The sequence below is a fragment of the Erinaceus europaeus genome, chromosome 21 (assembly GCF_950295315.1).
Source record: "Erinaceus europaeus chromosome 21, mEriEur2.1, whole genome shotgun sequence".
NCBI lineage: Eukaryota > Metazoa > Chordata > Mammalia > Eulipotyphla > Erinaceidae > Erinaceus > Erinaceus europaeus.
In genome coordinates, this window is record NC_080182.1 from 5,449,839 (window position 1) to 5,466,600 (window position 16,762).

Sequence of the window (16,762 nt, forward strand, 5' to 3'; positions counted from 1 at the left end):
TTCTCTCTGTGTGTCTTTCTCTCTCTAAAAGAAAAAATAAACGGTCTCCTGGGGTGGTGGAGCTGTGTGGGCATAGTACTCCAGCGATAACCCTGGTGGCAATAAATAAGTAAGGAAAGACAGAATTAAAAAGGACGTGTTTTGTAAAAAGGAGTGTTATCACCCAGATGAAACCATGGAGCCAGCTGACGCCCCGGCACATTCCAGCTCCCTAATGATGGGGGGAGGCAGGGGAGGAGGTAGAGGAAATCAACTGATGTCCAAGCCTGCCCAAAAGATTCCATTCCACCGCCCCGGGCAGCCGCTGTAAATGGTTTGCACCGGAATATTATCTGGGTGTATTTACGGTATCTTACTGGAAACCACAAAGTGCATTGTATTTTTTTTTCTTTTGCTATTTAAAGCTCGTGGGTCAGAGAGTGAGCAATCGGCAGTGACACACGCTGAAATATATGATGATTTGGAAAATCTACAGATGGAAAAAGGTGGCTCCTGTCCACCCGCCCTCCATGGGACGGGCGGTCCACAGTCCTGCTGGGCTGCAAATGCCACATAGGCCAGCATCCCTGCAGAGACACAGGGCCTCTTCTGATGGAAGAACTGGGGTGCAGGGGCAGGGCTGGAGCTGAGCCTGGTGAAGGTGACAGGTGCAGAGCAACGGGAATGGGAGTACGGGCGTGCAGTCCCCGGCCCCGGCCTTCTCTCGCCCCTTCCCAGGTCTCTCTCTGCCATCTCACCAGTCCACAGCATGGCCGTCAGCAGCCAGCCCCACCACCCACACATACACAGACACCTCAGTGGCTGTTGCCCAACTGGGAAGGGCCTCTTCTCTCCCACCTGCTTGGCACACAGCAGTGTCGCCCCACAGTCTCAGGGCCTGGGGGCAAGTGGGCTATAGAGCTGAGCTTCAGAATGTGGCTCCGGGTGCTCCAACTGAGTGGTTTGACAGACCTCTCAAGGCCTCAGTTTCCTCATTTGTAAAGTGAGAACAATACACTCCCTGCCCCTGTCAGAAAGATACCCAGCTTTAGGATGGGGCAGAGCTATGGCTCTGCCCCCATTTGCCACATTGTCAGTGCACCCAGACCCCGGAAGTCACAGCGTCCATCATGACCCCTTCCTGAGGGTCTTACCCGGTCATCCCTGACTCCACTCACGGCCTGCACTTGGGCCCCTGCACACCTGTGTGGACCAGAATCATTAGGGTCTCCTATGAGGACCCCACTCTCCACAGAGCCCTGGTGTGAAAAGAATGAAAGAATGAATGAATGAATGAATGAATGAGTATATCAAAGCAAGAGTGTGTCTGTCTGTCTGTCTGTCTGCAGCATGTGAGCCGAAGTGAGAGAACACTGAAACAAAAAGTCTCATCTAAAAGAATGGTGTCATAAGAGCTAAAATCCAGGATGAACTGAGGCTTGCAGGAAAAAAAAAAAAAAAGCCAAGGAGACAAAAAGTCCTTTGTTAGCTGTGTTCTGGGCGAATCAGGAAAAGAATAGGTCTTTGGCTTGGGCAAGATGGCGCATTGTCAGGAGAGGCAGGAGAAAGTGAGTGGCCCGCCCCTTTCCTCTCTGTCTCCCTGGGAAGGTCCTTAGCTCTGGCCCTCCCAGCAATGCTCAGCTCAGCAGAGGCGGCTCCCCTTCCATGACAGTCCGAGCTGTACAAAGATGGAACCATGAGTGAGGGGTGAGTTTGTGCCCAGATGGGGGACCCCCCAAGACCCAGACAGTCCCTCCGAGTTGAGGAGAAGCTACCAAAATGGCTGAGAGAGCTGGCAGCTGCCTGGTGTGTAGATCCCGCACGGCAGCCTCCAGCTCACCTGTGTCCCTCCGTGGAAAGTTCTTCAAGCAGACGAGGTGAGCAGGAGGGGACTGTGAGTGCTGGGAAAGAAGGCAGCCATCCCCAGGTGCAGGGGTGAGGGATCCCCTCTGCTCAGTCATGTCAGCAAGGCCACCTGTCTCTCTGCTGACTCAGAAGAGGGGAGGTCTTCCACCACACCCTAAGTCTGGGACACAAAGCCCAGGGGGACTGACGGGTCCCCACTTGGAGGCCATGCTGCCAAGACCACTCTAGGGCCCCAACCCCTTGAGAGGACACACCTGCAGGCTTCTCCTTGCTGCCCACCCCCATTTCAGGATGCCCCAGAGGGCTCCCTTCCATGCCACCAGAACCCTTAACCTCCACCTCTCCCAGGTCCCCAGAACACATTCCAGTCCCAACTCACTGTCCCCGGATCCCACAGCTCAACCTCATCTGCAGCTCATCAGCCGTCACTACATGGAAGGTTCCAGCAAACATCTGTGGGACGGACATCTGACTAACTGGGTGGACACATACACGAGACCTTCACTCCTGAGAACCCCGTCACACGTGTCCAGGGGGAAGAGAGTCACTGGCCCCCTGCACCTGTAACCAGGTGGAGCCTCGATGGACAGCGCACGGTGGCTGCTCAGTCAGGCTAGAACCACCCTCGGACCCAGCACTCCGGCTCTCGTACATTTGTGTGGAGAAAGGAAACCTACTATCTGGAAGAGACACCTGCCTGCCCACCCACGTTCTTTGCAACACCTGTTACAACAGCCATGATGTGGAAACAAGCCCGGCATCCGCTGACGTCTGGAGCGAATGAAGAAATGTGGCCTCATGGAAGAGGAGAGAGCTCACCCAGCTGAGCTCACGCCTTGCTAGAACCGCATGTGAGATCCTGGGTTTGAATCCTGGCACCACCTGGGAGTATCATGATGGCACCAGGGGGAGCGCCATGGATGATGGAGCCACGCTATGGTTTCTCTCCTCTCAGTCTCTGCCTCTCTTCTCTCTCTCAAAAAAAAAAAAAATAAGTATAAAAAAAGTGGTATTTTGGGAGCCGCGCGGTAGCGCAGCGGGTTAAGTGCACGTGGCGCAAAGCGCAAGGACCGGCATAAGGGTCCCAGTTGGAGCCCCTGGCTCCCCACCTGCAGGGGAGTCGCTTCACAGGCGGTGAAGCAGGTGTGCAGGTGTCTGTCTTTCTCTCCCCTCTCTGTCTTCCCCTCCTCTCTCCATTTCTCTCTGTCCTGTCCAACAACGATGACATCAATAACAACAACTATAACAATAAAAAACAAGGGCAACAAAAGGGAATAAACAAATAAATATATATTTAAAAGATATGGGAAAAAAAGTGGTATCTCATAGGCACAAGGTGCTGGGCTCAATCCCTAGCACTGCATGCAGAAGGAAGAGAGGGGAGGGAGGAAGAAAGGAGGATAAGGGAAGGCAGGCAGGCAAGCTGGGCCTACAGTCAAGCATCACTTAAGAAGGTCTGGGTGCGAGACAGCCCACACATACCACAGTGGTCCCTGCAGCTGTGCCGTCAGGCCTGGGTGTGTGGCAGGCATCGGCCGGGTCCGCATGATTACACCCTATGACGTTACCCAAGGACAAAACCAGCTCAGGACTCATTTCTCAGCAGCTGTCCCGGTCACTGAGGGACTGAGGGATGCATGACTGCACCTCCACCATGCAATAGAAACCAGCCAACAAAGTAGACAAGCTTGGCATTGTGAAGGCCTCCTGGAGGAGGTGGCATTGGAGCAGAGGCCCGCATGTGACTGGTGGCAGGCAGGTGGCTCAACAACTCTCAGACCCCCCCCCCCAGCTTCCTGCACCCCCCCCACACACACACACACACTCCAGGAGGAGTTGGAACAGAGACAGCGCCAGTCACCGGGGTGTCCCCACATCTGCAGAGTCCTTCCGGATGACGACAATGGCAGTCAAATGACCGTGACCCAGGGGTCATTTCCTGAGTACCAGGCACAGGTCCCAGTGCCTCTTGGGGAGCCAGGCATCTCGTGCCCCCACAACCTACCAGCTAGCTGTTATCATCATTCCTGTTTGTTGGGGTGCAGGTTAGCACATAGGTGAAGCAGGAAGGGAACACGGTGGCGGCTTTAGTCTGTATGGAACACAAATGAGACAGGGTCTGGGGTGGTTTAGACACAGAGGAAACATTCGAGTGGGGAGGAGTGAAGAGGGATGGGCCGTCTACGCCACGTGGGGTCTGACGGCTTCTCCAAGGGACCTGAGAAAGGAGAGAAGAGTGTCTGAGTGGGGAGACCAGCTGAAGGAAGAAGGTGAGATGGCTGCTGGGGTGCCCAGAGGAGAGGGTGGGGGTGCAGGTCCTCAAGGCCTGCCAGCGCATGGCTCTCTGAGTGACAGGATGCCATCTGAGGATCTGACACAGGTGGCACCAAGATCCCAGGGATGCCAGGGAGGTGAGTGCTTCTAGCAGGGTGCCTGGAGGGTACAGGAGGAGGGGGTGTGACTGTGCCCTCAGACGGTCACACGCTCTGGAGCCCAAGTGTGAGCAGCAGCAGGTGGTGGTGGGTGGGGTGCGAAGGCTGGGGATGGATTTGTAGGTGGTGACAAGAAAGTGGGCCTGGGGTGAACAGCTTTGCTCCACCCTGCTCTCCATGTCCCCATTCAACTCCATCAGGGATAAACAGGGACTTGGGGGAGATAGTTCAGTGAGCGGAGCACACACCTCACCAGTCTCAAGACCCCAGCACCATATGGGAGCACCATGGACAGTCCCAAGAGAAGCTCCAGGATAGTGAAGGGGTACTGAGATGTCTCTCCCTTTTCTCTCTGCTTCTCCTTCTCTCCTCTCTGTGTCTCTCCTTCTCTAAAATAGTGAAATAAGAGTTAGTGCAGTGGTGAAGCGTAGGACTTGCGAGTAGAAGGTCCTAGGCTCCATCCCTAGCACTTTATATGTCAGAGTGATGCTCTGCTTCTCGTCCTCTGTATCTTCCTCATCTTTCCTCCTCCTCCTCTTATTATTATTATTATTATATCTAATAAGTAAATAGACCCTTTAAAAAGAATAAAGAGAGAGGTCTGACCCAAACTTCTCTCCTCTGCATCAGGGCCCCAGGAGGTGACCCAACCCTGACTGTTTGGGGAGACACACACAGACAGAAAAAGAGGTGAAAAGCATGTTCACTCGCAAATGAGCCAGCATGCACAGTCAGCAAATCTATAAGAAGAGATTTCTACTGCATCGCTTCTCAGAGAAAGACTAACCAAGACTCAGGATGACCGGGAGAACGACTTTGTAGAAACGACACTGTGCAGAGATGTCCCCCCTCCCCCAGAGAGTGGGGGACTCTGGGGACCCTGCTGTTAGTCAAGTGGCACTGGGTGCGGCCACTCTGGACATCAGGACCCACAACACATCCCGCAGGCTCGACCCCAGAGAAATTAGTGCACAAGGAGACCTTGGGGGTACTGCTGGTGACAGCAAATGCTTGGAGTTAACTCAGACACCCCTAAACCCAAAAGCTTGCACACACCGTTTGGGGGATATTTGCCAAACCTGGACTGAGTACCAGCAGCAACTATGAAGAGTCACGCGGGTGATTTTCATTCTTAGTGAGAAGAGGAAATGCCCCAGAACTGCCTCTCTTGGGAGCACAGTGCTTTTTCCTGATAAAATCAAATGCCAGCTCAAACCAGATAATGTTCTTCTAGGGAATATAGCTGGATCTGAACAAGAAACAGACGGGAAACCCGTGACTCAGGACACAGAAACCTCATCCACCTGCACCTCAACCTTGAACTTCCAGCCCCGAGAGGAAACGAACGCCTGTGGCTTGAGTCATTGGCCCCAGGTGCTTTGTTATCTGAGCAGACTGGTGGACTCAGAGCAGCACCTCTCCCCTGAGGGGTGGCCCTGGGAGGGCCTCCCAGGCCTGCTCAACAAATGCGCCCCTGTCCTTGGCCACTGTGCCTAGTCTGGGGTGGACACAAAGTCAGAGCCCTTGAAGAGACTCAGTCAGAGTGACCCTGGGGACCTGGGGCAGGTGTGGCCAGAGAGAGAATAAGGACTGAAACCTGGAATGGCCTTCTCACTGGCCCAAGAGGTGGCTTCAGAGTTGGCAGAAGCCAGTACTCCTTTTGTTCCAAGTCTGGCACCTGCCTGTGGCTTCCTCAGTGTCTACGCAGTGAAATCCAGGACACTGGAGCAGGGAGACAGGCTCATGAAGCACAGGTAGAGCTGGGAACCTAGAGTGAAGGTTCGAGGCAGTTTGGAGGGTCAGTTGCCCACTAGGACCCCAGCTGTCCTTCCTTCTCAGATCCTGAGCTGGTGTCACTGTGGCTCTGCATGAAAAGACTACATTTCCCAGCATCTCTTGCAGCTAGGTGGTACCATGTGACTGTGTTCTGGCCAATGAGCTATCAGCAGGAGTGTGGGCTGAGCTTCAGTGCGGACCTCTGCAAAGTGATAATTCTATCACTGCATAGTGTGGACTTGATGGCCAGAGCTGGCAAACTCAGAGTGTGCTCCTAGTCCCCCAACGCCAAAGGCAGCTCTTGTGGGCGGGTCATTTCCAGAAAGAGGGAAGAACCCCAAAAGTCTGACTTTGAGGCTTGTTAGGTGTTGTCCCTGCTCCAGTGTCCATTTGCATAGTCTCTTATGTTACCAGACTTGGGGAGTGTGACTTCTCATCTTGACCTCATGGCCTCTGCTCCCACGGACACCAGCCCCAAGACCCAGGCTGGGGTCACTCCTAGCTAAGTGGCCTTCAGGTGGGCAGTGTCCCTCACTCTCAGCAGCTCACTTCCAAAGCAGAGAGTCACTGTGTCTTTTCTTTTCTAGGCCAGCCGTTGGTAGGTGGTTAGAGGGACATTCAGTAGACAGTTGTTGTGGGCTACAGAGAAAGGAGAGACACATTTGCAGCGGGGAGAGGGGCTGGGAGCTGGACAGGGTTTGGATCTTCCTCCACATGGATGGAAAGCAAAGGAGTGATGGGATCTGACTGGACTTGGCAGCATCACCGTGGCTGCTGGAAAGAAAGTAAACTCCAGGGAGGCGAGGGGAAGGGAGGGGCTGGGGACTGATGTTATCTCCCAGGCCAGAGGTGATGCTACTCCCAGCACCCAGCGCTCTACCACCAGGCTGGCTGCCCCAGACTTCATGCTGCATTGAGACCCTGTCCCTCACTTCTGCCGACCATGGACAAGTTCCTCTGCTTTCTCATCAGTATCACAGTAGGGACCAGCAAAGCCACACATCTAAATAAATGTGGGGACCCAGGCCTGGGCCCCCGAAGTGGGGGTGGGGTATAAGTTGGAGATGGTAGGAAAAAATACAAGATATTTCTGGGACCTAAACTGGAGTCCCAGACTCTATTTGACTAGGGCAGTCCTGGTAGCTCTTTGGGCCTCGATTCTCCAGCTGAAAAGTGAACCCCAAGACTGGGCAGAAGGAGAAGCAGGGCAGGCAGAACTCTGGGCCACAAAGCTGTTGGAAAGACCATGCATGCAGAGACCAGTCACCACAGCCCTGCCTGTCACTGGTGTTGGAAGCTCAGTGTCCTCAGGTGACTAAGAAGGTGGCCACAGAAAGTGGTGAGAGACAGCAGAGTGCCCGTCTGCAGAGCCCTAGACACGGGAGAGAGGGCGCTGTGCTTCATTCCAGAGATGGGGAGATCTGCTTCAGTGGCGGCAACAGTCACAAGCCTTGGAGAGTGTGTGCAGAGAAAGGGACTCTTGGGCTTAGGCTTAGTTAGTGGGAATGCAAGATAGTTTCCCCATTTTGGAAGAGGCCAGAGAGAAAAGGTAGCAGGCCCCAGTGGGAGCTTTGCATGAAGACTCAAAAAAAAAAAATTAATACCAGAAGTCACATCCACCCCAAGGAAGGTTTCATAATTTACAACAGATAAAACACGGAGGTGCCAAATCTGTTGATCAACAACGTGGATAAAAAAGGCATGACACAGGTGACAGGTATCCAATGGAATACTACTCAGCTCTTGAAAAGATGCACTTTTTTTTTTTTTTTTTGCTATTTGTGGTGAGGTGGGAGGAGCTGGAATGAGTTGTGCAAAGCTAAAGAATTCAGAAGGAGAAAGATAAGTATGGGTTGATTTCATGCATGTATACAATTCCAGGATGTAAGACTGATGAGCAAACAAAATGAAATAAAAAGATAATTAGTGGGCACTGATTACAGACTGATGGTTTCCTGGGGGTGGGGTGGGGTGGGGAGGGAGGTGAGCAGGAATGGGGATACAGAAGAGATCATCATTCTCTGGGAGTGAGAGAGGAGCCCTAGCCCACAGGCAGCTGGTCCCAGTGGGCCAGAAGTAGATTCGGATATCCGTAATCACTGTCTGACACAAGACGAGATTCCAGGTAGAGGGCACCTTACACAGGACCAGGGCCCCTGATCTTGTGTGTCTATCAGACCCTTGGAGAAGAGTCTGAGACAGAAGGAATGGGTAGTGCCAGCCCCCAAGAGCAGGCCCAGGGTGGTGTCTGGGCCACAGGATGAGACTGGGTGGACAAGGAGGAAAGACAGGGTGCCAGTGAGGATGGAAGATAGCAGACCTGAGCATCTCCATTCTGATACAGGCAGAGCTGCCATGAGGTGCTGAGCAGACTAGTTCACCATCTGATTTCCATCTGATTTTTGCCCATAGGATGCCCAGGGTGCGGCTGGGAGATGGGGGGAGCTCCTGGGGGACTTGAGGGGGAGGAAGTAAGGGCACAGAGAAAGAGCTGGACTGGAGGTGGAAGTCTTGGACATTCCCTGGGTTTGTTGATGTCGGAGAGGAGCAGAGGAGCATTCATGTGGGTCAACTACTGCAGCCCAAAGAGACCCAAAGCTGATGTGGCTTTCAGGGCCAACCACAACTCAGCTGGGTGGTGGGAGGGAAGGGCGGGAACTACAAAAGTTAACAGGCTCTCAGCATCCACCAACCATAGCCAGGTGGTCGTGGGCGTGACTTCCTGGTACACCTGCAACTTTTCCAAAGAGAAGCCAGGAATACATACTGGCAGGTACCACAGATCATTTCAAAACTGGAGTTTCACTTCAAGCAGTCACCTCATTGCTCTCTGCAAGCAGGTCGGCGTTCGGGCCACTGGTTCTCAAGGCTGCCGCACATGTTGGGGTGCTGGGGCTCCCAACTGCTCCACAGGTGCCCTGACATCCTGTCCTGTCAGCACACCTGCAGACAGGTGAGGGGTCCCAGGTGCCTCCCAGGATAAGTCTGGCCTCCCCGGTCAGGCTGCAGTGAAGACATACCCACTTTGAGCTCCTTCCCGAAGACGGTGCGTTCCCCCAGCGCCGAGCAGTTCCAGCGGCCATTCCGGAACTGAAACTGACATTCATCCAGGCCCATTTGCGAGCCTTCTCCTATGACGATGATGGCGTCGGGCCGGCTCTGGCAGATCGCCCGCTGTCTGGGAGCCAGACCTGGGATCTTGTTACAGATGATGCTCGCGCCCAGAGCCACCACCGAGGAGAAGCCACTGGAGCGAGGGACACAGAAGAGACAGAGCGTTAGGTTGGTAGATGGGGTGGGTCACAGCCTCCCTGGGTGTCCATCCAGGCCACCCCTCATGCTCCCAGCGGTGGTCCCCCAACTGATCTGCTATCAAATCCCTACCCTTGTTCACTCGCTGATCATTCCAGGCCCAGCCTGTGCAACTTGCTGGTACCACTATAGCTAGTCTTGATTTCCTTTTCAGATAAAATCAAGATGCTGTGTGTCCCAGGATTCATGTTGAACCTGTGCATTCATGGTTCCGTTGTAATGAAATTTAAATTCCTGCAGAAGACTAGGGCCTGTTCCTTAGTCATAAAAAGACTTTAATGCCTGAGACTCCAAAGTCCTGGGTTCAATCTCCCTCACTGCCACAAAGCTAAAGTTTTGCAGTACTCTGGTAAAAGAGAGAGAGAGAAAGCAAGTAAGAGAGGAATGAATGGTGCAGAATGAAATTTGACCTTGTCCAGGATCTGTGGTAAAAACTGCAGAGACAGGGAGGGAACAAGAAGTACAGTGTTACATAGCGGCTGAGAGGGGAAGGGAAGTGGTACAGGCCAGGGGAGGAAACCACACCTGAGGCGTGCAGAGCAGCTCACCTGGATAGTGCACGTGCTTTGCCATGTGCATGGCCCAGGCTCCAGCCTGATCCTCACAGCCTTGGAGGAAGCTTCCGTGCTGTGGTGTCTTTCCTCTCTTTGTCTGTCTCTGTCTGTCTTTGTGTGTGGGGTGTGTCTGTGTGTGTCTGTGTCCGTGTGTGTGTGTCTGCTTATGTGTGTGTGCATCTCAACAGATCAACCCAGAGTGGTTACAACAGGAAAAAACAAACAGAACCCGCAGCTGGTCATCTATAGTCTCTAGGCTATTTTGGTACATCACATACTTTCTAGGGACCTGTTTTTTTATTTATTTATTTATTTTATTTTTGAGAGAGATGCAGAGGAAGAGAGACAGAAACACCAGAGCACTGCTCAGCTCCAGCTTATGGTGGTGCAGGGGATTGAACCTGGGACTTCGGAGCCTCAGGCATGAGAGTTTGTTTGCATAACCACTATGCTATCTCCCCTGCCCTAAAAACCTGTTCAAAAAGCAAATGAGAACCAAAGTCCCAGCACATTCTTCTACCAGCACATGTGTCCCTCTCTGTATGGGACGCTTCTGGTCATCAGACCAGAGCTCCTCCTGCCTCTGCACCTGTGCACTGTCCAGGTACCCAGTGCATCTGTCACCCATTGTGTGCCAGCCCCTGTCCCCCGCAACTGAAACTGGGACTCCTTCTCTCTTGTTCGTGGGAATCATAGAGGGAGACACTGCCTGAGTCACAGAAGGGCCCAGTAGGACACTCCAGAGAGCAGTGCACACTGGAGAGAAAGTGAATGAAGTCACTGTGAGGGCACCTGTGAGGGGGAGATGGGTGATCAGGGAGGGCTTTCTTGAAGAAGAGACAGCAGAGCCTGGACCTGTGTGGTCAGGGAAGTGATGGGCAGCTCTGGGAAGAGCCATCTGGGCAGAGGCAACAGCAAGTTGCCTCTGGGAGGGGAACCAGCATGGCACCACCCAGGATGGGAGAGAAGCCGCAGAAGCCGCTGCAGAGCTGAGGGCAGGCAGCTGGGGTCTGGGGCGAGGACCCAGCTCAGGGCTGGAGTGCTCTTGGTGCATCAGAAAACACTGGGAATCTGTAAGCAGGGAACTAGAAAACCTCATCCCCGGGATGGAGAAACAGCATAATGGTTCTGCAAAAGACTTTCATGCCTGGGGCTCTGAAGTCCCAGGCTCAGTCCCCAGCACTTCCACAAACTAGAGCTGAGCTATCTCTATTTTAAATTTTTAAAATAAAAGAAATATATTTTTTAAAAAATCTCTCCAGCACCAAGGGTAGAGAGCCCTGGAGGCCAGAGCTGGAGCAGGGAGAGTGGGCAGGTGACAGGTATGGCTGGTCTTGGGGACAGTGGTGGGGGCAGCTTTGTGTCCCCTGGGAGCTAAGCAAACTTGCTGGTGGACAGTGGACTGGACAGGGTGGCGCTGAGAGGAAAGGGCCAAGAAGAGGTGTCTTTGGCAGAGGGTGGGACCACTTCCTCACAACAAGGTGAACCCAACAGGCTCCGATAGCCCCCCTGATGGTGCCGGTAACCCTTTATTTATGCAAAGGTCGCCCGTTCCTTTGCAGCTTCCTTTTGTATAATCCTGTAGAGGCCATCAGAGGTGTCTTCAAATAGGGGCTTGACCCTTGATGTCACACTGTGTTCATTAGTAACAGAAGCCTGAATCTCCTGACACAGGGTGAAGTGCTCTGGGCTGCCCACCCTGAAAAGACTTTTTTTTTTTTTTTAATCAGAGCACTGCTCAGCTCTGGTTTATGTTGATGTGGGGGATTGAACCTAGAACTTCAGAGCCTTGGGCATGAGAGTCTCTTTACAGAACCATTATGCTGTCTCACTTGCTCTAGAAAATCTTCCTAATGTAACTGGGGTTTCTCTTTTCTTCTCCCCACCAAGTCCTTCCATCTACAATCCTCCTTATTTTTCAGATAGAAAGACAGACACCAAAACTTCCCCCAGCGTGGTGGGGGCTGGACATGAACCTGGGTCACCCACAAGGCAGAGCAGATGCCTCTCCAGGTGAGCTGTTTTGCCAGTCTCACAAATGGGGTTTCTTTTTTTTTCTTTCTTTCTTTTTTTTTTTTTTTTGAGAGAGAGATGCAGACAGAGACACACACAGAGAGACACCAGAGCACTACTCAGCTCTGGTTTATGGTGGGGGGGGATCGAACCTGGGATTTAGGAGCCTCAGGCATGAGAGTCTGTTTGCATAACCATTATGCTATTTCCTCCACCCCAGCTGGGGTTTCTTAAAGTGAGACTTACCTATACCAGCAGCCCCCCACCCCCACCCCAGCCCCTTCCTGCCCAGGCCCTTTGTCCTGAGTCCCTCTCCCAGAACTCTCATGCCCTTCCCAGCCCCTATGCCTGACTTCTCATCACCATTCACATGACCTCAAGGGTCACCTCCAGGCAGACCTGCCCCAGGCCAGGAGCTCTCTGAGGATGGGGTGTCCTCTATCTGCTCCCTAAATGGTGGATGAATAAATGGGTTTTGTGCCACTTCCAAGGTGTCCCCCAGAGTGGGTCCCTGTTCCCCATCAGGTGTCCCAGGACACACCAATGATCTTCCTCCGCAACTCTACCTCATGTCAAGGCAGAACAGCAGGTATGGCCACCAGCGTTAGGCAATGTGACCTTTCTAGAACATTCTATCACTGACCCGGCCCTCAGGACAGGAATTGGCACATCCATTTCACTCTCTGAGCCCCCAAGCCTGGAGGCCAGGGAGATTGGGATCTGGAGGTTAGCAGGGCAGGAGCCCTGCACAGGGTCAGCCTGCCACCAGGAGAATCCTGCAGGAGAATCCAGCAGGGCTCGTTGAGTACTCTGTGCAAGCAGCAGGCTCGCAAAGAAGCAAGTCACAGGAGAGTCACTCGTGGCTGAAGTGTTCTTGTCACATCTAGTGGGTGGGGGACATTGCTAGATAGCTACCTGACAACCCCTTGGTCTCAGAAAATGCCTATCCCAGCAAAGAATGTAATGTATCCCATAAAAAAAAAAATCCTACGAACAGTAGTCTGGTAGCTGAGAGGTCAGGCAGAGAATGGTATGCAAGCTTCCTTCACCTGCTGCTGTGTGTCCCTGGGCAAGTGATTCCCCCTCTCTGTCCTGGAGTTTCTCTTGCCCTGCAGTGAGAGCACTAGACTCACACCTCCCAGGGCTGCTGTGAAAATGGACTGTGTCAACACATGGAAAGTGCTGTGACGGCCCAGGGCACACAGTGGGGCTCAGTAAATGTGCTGCTGTGGTTGTGGTCGTCATCCTTATTGTTATAATAATAATAACTGGCTCTGATCATTTGGACAAGAGGGCTAGTGCTGGAATCATTGGAGTTAGCCAAATAAAACAAGAATGTCAAAGGGTCTGAGTGGTGGTGCACCTGGCTGAGTGCACACATTACCATGTACAAGGACCAAGGTTCAATCCCCAGTCCCCACCTGCATACAGGAGGCTTCACCAGCAGTGAAGCGGTGTTGCAGGTGTCTCTTCTCCCCACCCCTCCTTTCCCCTATCATTTTCTCTGTCCTATCAAATTAATTGAAACAAACAAACAAGAATTCCACAGCTGCCCATCCACCAATTCCAAACCAGCTACATCTGGGGAGTGGGAAGCCTTTCCATTCTCCCCCCCCCCCATTTTGCAGATGGATACATAGAGACATAGAGGTCCCCCTGCAAATCTTTCTCAGGATGTAAACCAAGATCCTTCGCACAGGGCAGCCCTCTGGGACACTTGCTCCCCCACGGTGCTGGGGCCCTCAGGTGTCCTGGAAGCCTCCCTGGCGCCTGACAGGTCCGGTGGCCTGGGGAGGGAGGGGCTGGCGGGAGGGAGGGGGTTTCTGTTGTTTTTCCCTTTCTGTCTTCCCTTCCGACCCTCCGCCCAGTTTCTAATTAAAAAGGAGATAAAGGCACAAGCGGCCAGCGCCAATCAGCCCCGCCAGCTTCCGGGATGCGCGGGGTGGCGCGGGCCAGGCTACAGATGAAAGAGGGGGAGATGGAAGAAAAAAAAAAAAAAGAAAGAAAGAAAGAAAGAAAGAAAATCCAGCAGCCAGACGCGGGTGAATCAATAGCACTTAGCGCTCGCTGCCAGCCGGCAGCCGCCGGGCCTCGTTGCCCGCGCCTCCCGGAGCGCACCTGCCGGTCGCCCGCCGCCAACTTGAGGTCCCAGCTCCCGCGCTCCAGGGCGGCGGGTTGGAGACAGGGGTGAGGCGGTGGTGACAAGACACAAAGGACCCTACACGTACTCTCACACAAGCACTACTCCCCGCCTCCCCAAGGGTTGCACAGGGACCCCCCGAACTGTGGTGGGGGCCGGGCAGCCCGAAGCCTGCATCCCAGCCGCCAACGACCTCCTGCGCCCCAGCCCCGATTTTCCGCGCCCCAAAGCACCCCCCCCAAGGTGATGCCAGCACCTCCACCCCCGGACCTTGCAGGGAAGCAACTGCGCAAGCCCCCCATGGCCATGGCCGCGACCCAGTGTCATGGTACAGCGGGCGCCCAGTTCTGGGGGGTAGGGTGTCCCGGCTCTCTTGGAGCTGGCCATAGTCTCTCGAGCGCATCCTGCCAGCTCTCTCCCACGTGTGTGGGTGTGGGTGGGTGTCGGGGGTCTGGCGCTGTACCCCACTGGGCTACGGGAGTCAGTGGGGGCCTTAAGAGCCGGGTGGAGAGGTGCCAGCGAGCCACGGCCCCTCCCGCTCGGAACCGGTCCCTGTGGCTCGGTTCCCCGTACCCGCGCTCGGGGGACAGTTCCTCCCCAGACCGGGTCCCCTGGACAAGCTGCGTTCCTGCCGCCCGGCTCCGTGCTCCTGCCCTCCCTGTTGTCCCCACGCCCCAGGGTCCCCAGAGGCTGACCCTCTGCACTGCCGGAGCCTGCAGGCTGTCTCCAGCTGGGGGGCGTCCAGGTTACGAGGGATGCGGGTTGGCCGGTCCCCAAGCCCAGCGCTCGAGCTCTGCGCGCCCCGCAGACCCCCACCTGCCGCGGGCTCTAAGCGCCCCACCCGCGGGCTCCGGGGGGCAGGGGACAGGACACGGGCAGCCGGTGGCCGCCAACTTGGGCGGGACGCGCAGCGCTTACCCGATGCGAAGGTAGACCATGCCCAGGCCGAGGAAGAGGTGGCCCAGGCAGCGCCGCGCCTTCCGGGTCATAGTCCCCGCGAACCTCGGGGGCCGCGGGCCGGGCGCTGCAGATCCCGCGGGCCGGCCCCGCCGGGACAATCCACATAGCACGCCGCGAGGCGCGGTGCTGCGCGAAGCCCGGCCGGGAGCGGGGCGCGAGGTGCGGGGCGCCGGGCGCTGGCTGGCTGAGCCGGCGGCTTGGGGTTGCGCGGCTGGGCTGCGGGAGAGTGTGCGCGGCGGGGGAGTGCGGGGCTCGGAGCCGCGCCCCCGCCCCCTGCCCGCCCCGCCCGCCGCCTCCCGGAGCGCCCGCCCCGCGCCCCGCGCCCGGGACACCGCCCCCGCCCGCGCCCGCGGCGCCCCCTCTCGGCTCCCGAGTACCGAGTCAGGTGCGCCCCTAAGTTTGCGGGGCCACCGAACTTGCGGGGCCGAAGATGCCCTGGGGTCGAGAGGTGACACAACCAAGCTGAGACTTGCGCCTCGGCCCGACCCCGCTTTCGGATAGAGCTGCCAAGGGGGGGCCGAGCACCCCGTCCCTCCTCCGGGGCTGCCCAGTTCGCCTCCGGGGAGGGCGCCCCCTTCAGCGAGGCTGCAGGCTCAGCCCCCTTCCCGTCTATGGGGCGGGGGTGGGGCGGCAGATGGATGCCTGGCAGGTGTTCCCGTGGTGTCCCGCACCGGGCGGGACGTCGGAGTCGGGGCTGTGCCGGGCTAAGCCGCGGGAACCCAAGACTTGGGGTGTGGAGGGGGTTGGGGGCGCCCCGAGGGCGCAGCCGGTGGCTCAGCGCGCGCCAGGCGACACCTGGTGGCCGGGCAGGTGGTGGCGCTCGCGGCTCTCGGGCTGCCTGAGGCTGGTGGGGACCGGGGACAGACAGACAGCTGGTGAGGAGCGCCCATGGCTCTGGAACAGACTTGACACAGTCAAGTAAGCCAGGGGCTGCGGGATTCCCGTGTTACAAACTGAGACTCGTGGCCTTTCTCCAAAGTCACCAGCCAAAGTCACCAGGTGGCAAAGCCAAAAGGAAAAAGCCAGTTCAATTACCTGTCTCCCCAGACTTTGGGAGATGCTTTTGTAAAGCGCAACGCTCCCCAAAACCCTGGCTTTGGCATCTGTTCCTAACCCCCCACTTAAGCTGCCCATGAAGAAGAGGGACTTGGGTCACGGGCAGAGAAAGGAAGCTGTGATGCAGAGATGGGGGTGCACAGCTGGTTGTGGAAGATGGAGAAGGGCTCCCCAAACCCAGTCTGAGTGATCTTGGAAGGCATCTTGGAGGCGTCCCTCAACTGGAACCCAGAAGGATGGAGCTGGCATAAACCAGGGAGAGTTTGTGGAAGCTGGTGGAAGCAGGGCCTAGGGTGGCCGGCAGGGACGAGGTGTGTGTGTGTGTGTGTGTGTGTGTGTGTGTGTGTGTGTGTGTGTGTGTGTGGAGGGGATGGGGGGCTGGTGCATGAAGGGAGCAGGGAGATGTCAAGAGGAGGAGACCCTACAGGGAGCCCAGGGAACATACTGAGGGCACAGTCATAAGGTAGGACTTCATCAAGGGAGGCAGGAGTGTCACACGGCGAGATTTATGTTTCAGAGGCCTTGGAACAGCTGTTGCGGGGACTTCGGATAATAGGAGGGGGCAGGAGACCAGGGCAGAGGTCCCAACAGTTCTGCAAGGGAGAAAAGGCCCAGCCTGGATGGGGGCAGTGGCAGATGGCACAGAGAGCAGGGACTGGATCTGAGAGGAGGAG

The 16,762-nt window shown here is 55.6% G+C and overlaps 1 protein-coding gene across 1 annotated transcript in view; it reads right to left on the minus strand.

Moving 5' to 3' along the window:
* WNT7A (Wnt family member 7A) overlaps positions 1 to 15,536 on the minus strand; it is a 56,221-nt gene extending 40,685 nt beyond the window's left edge. The window contains exons 1-2 of the mRNA XM_007531637.3: positions 14,991 to 15,536; positions 9,074 to 9,300 (exon numbers count right to left, since the gene is read on the minus strand). Coding sequence (XP_007531699.1) covers positions 9,074 to 9,300; positions 14,991 to 15,061 — 298 coding nt within the window. The 5' untranslated portion in view covers positions 15,062 to 15,536. The remainder of the gene's footprint in view (positions 1 to 9,073; positions 9,301 to 14,990) is intronic.
* Between the last annotated feature and the right edge of the window lie 1,226 nt (positions 15,537 to 16,762).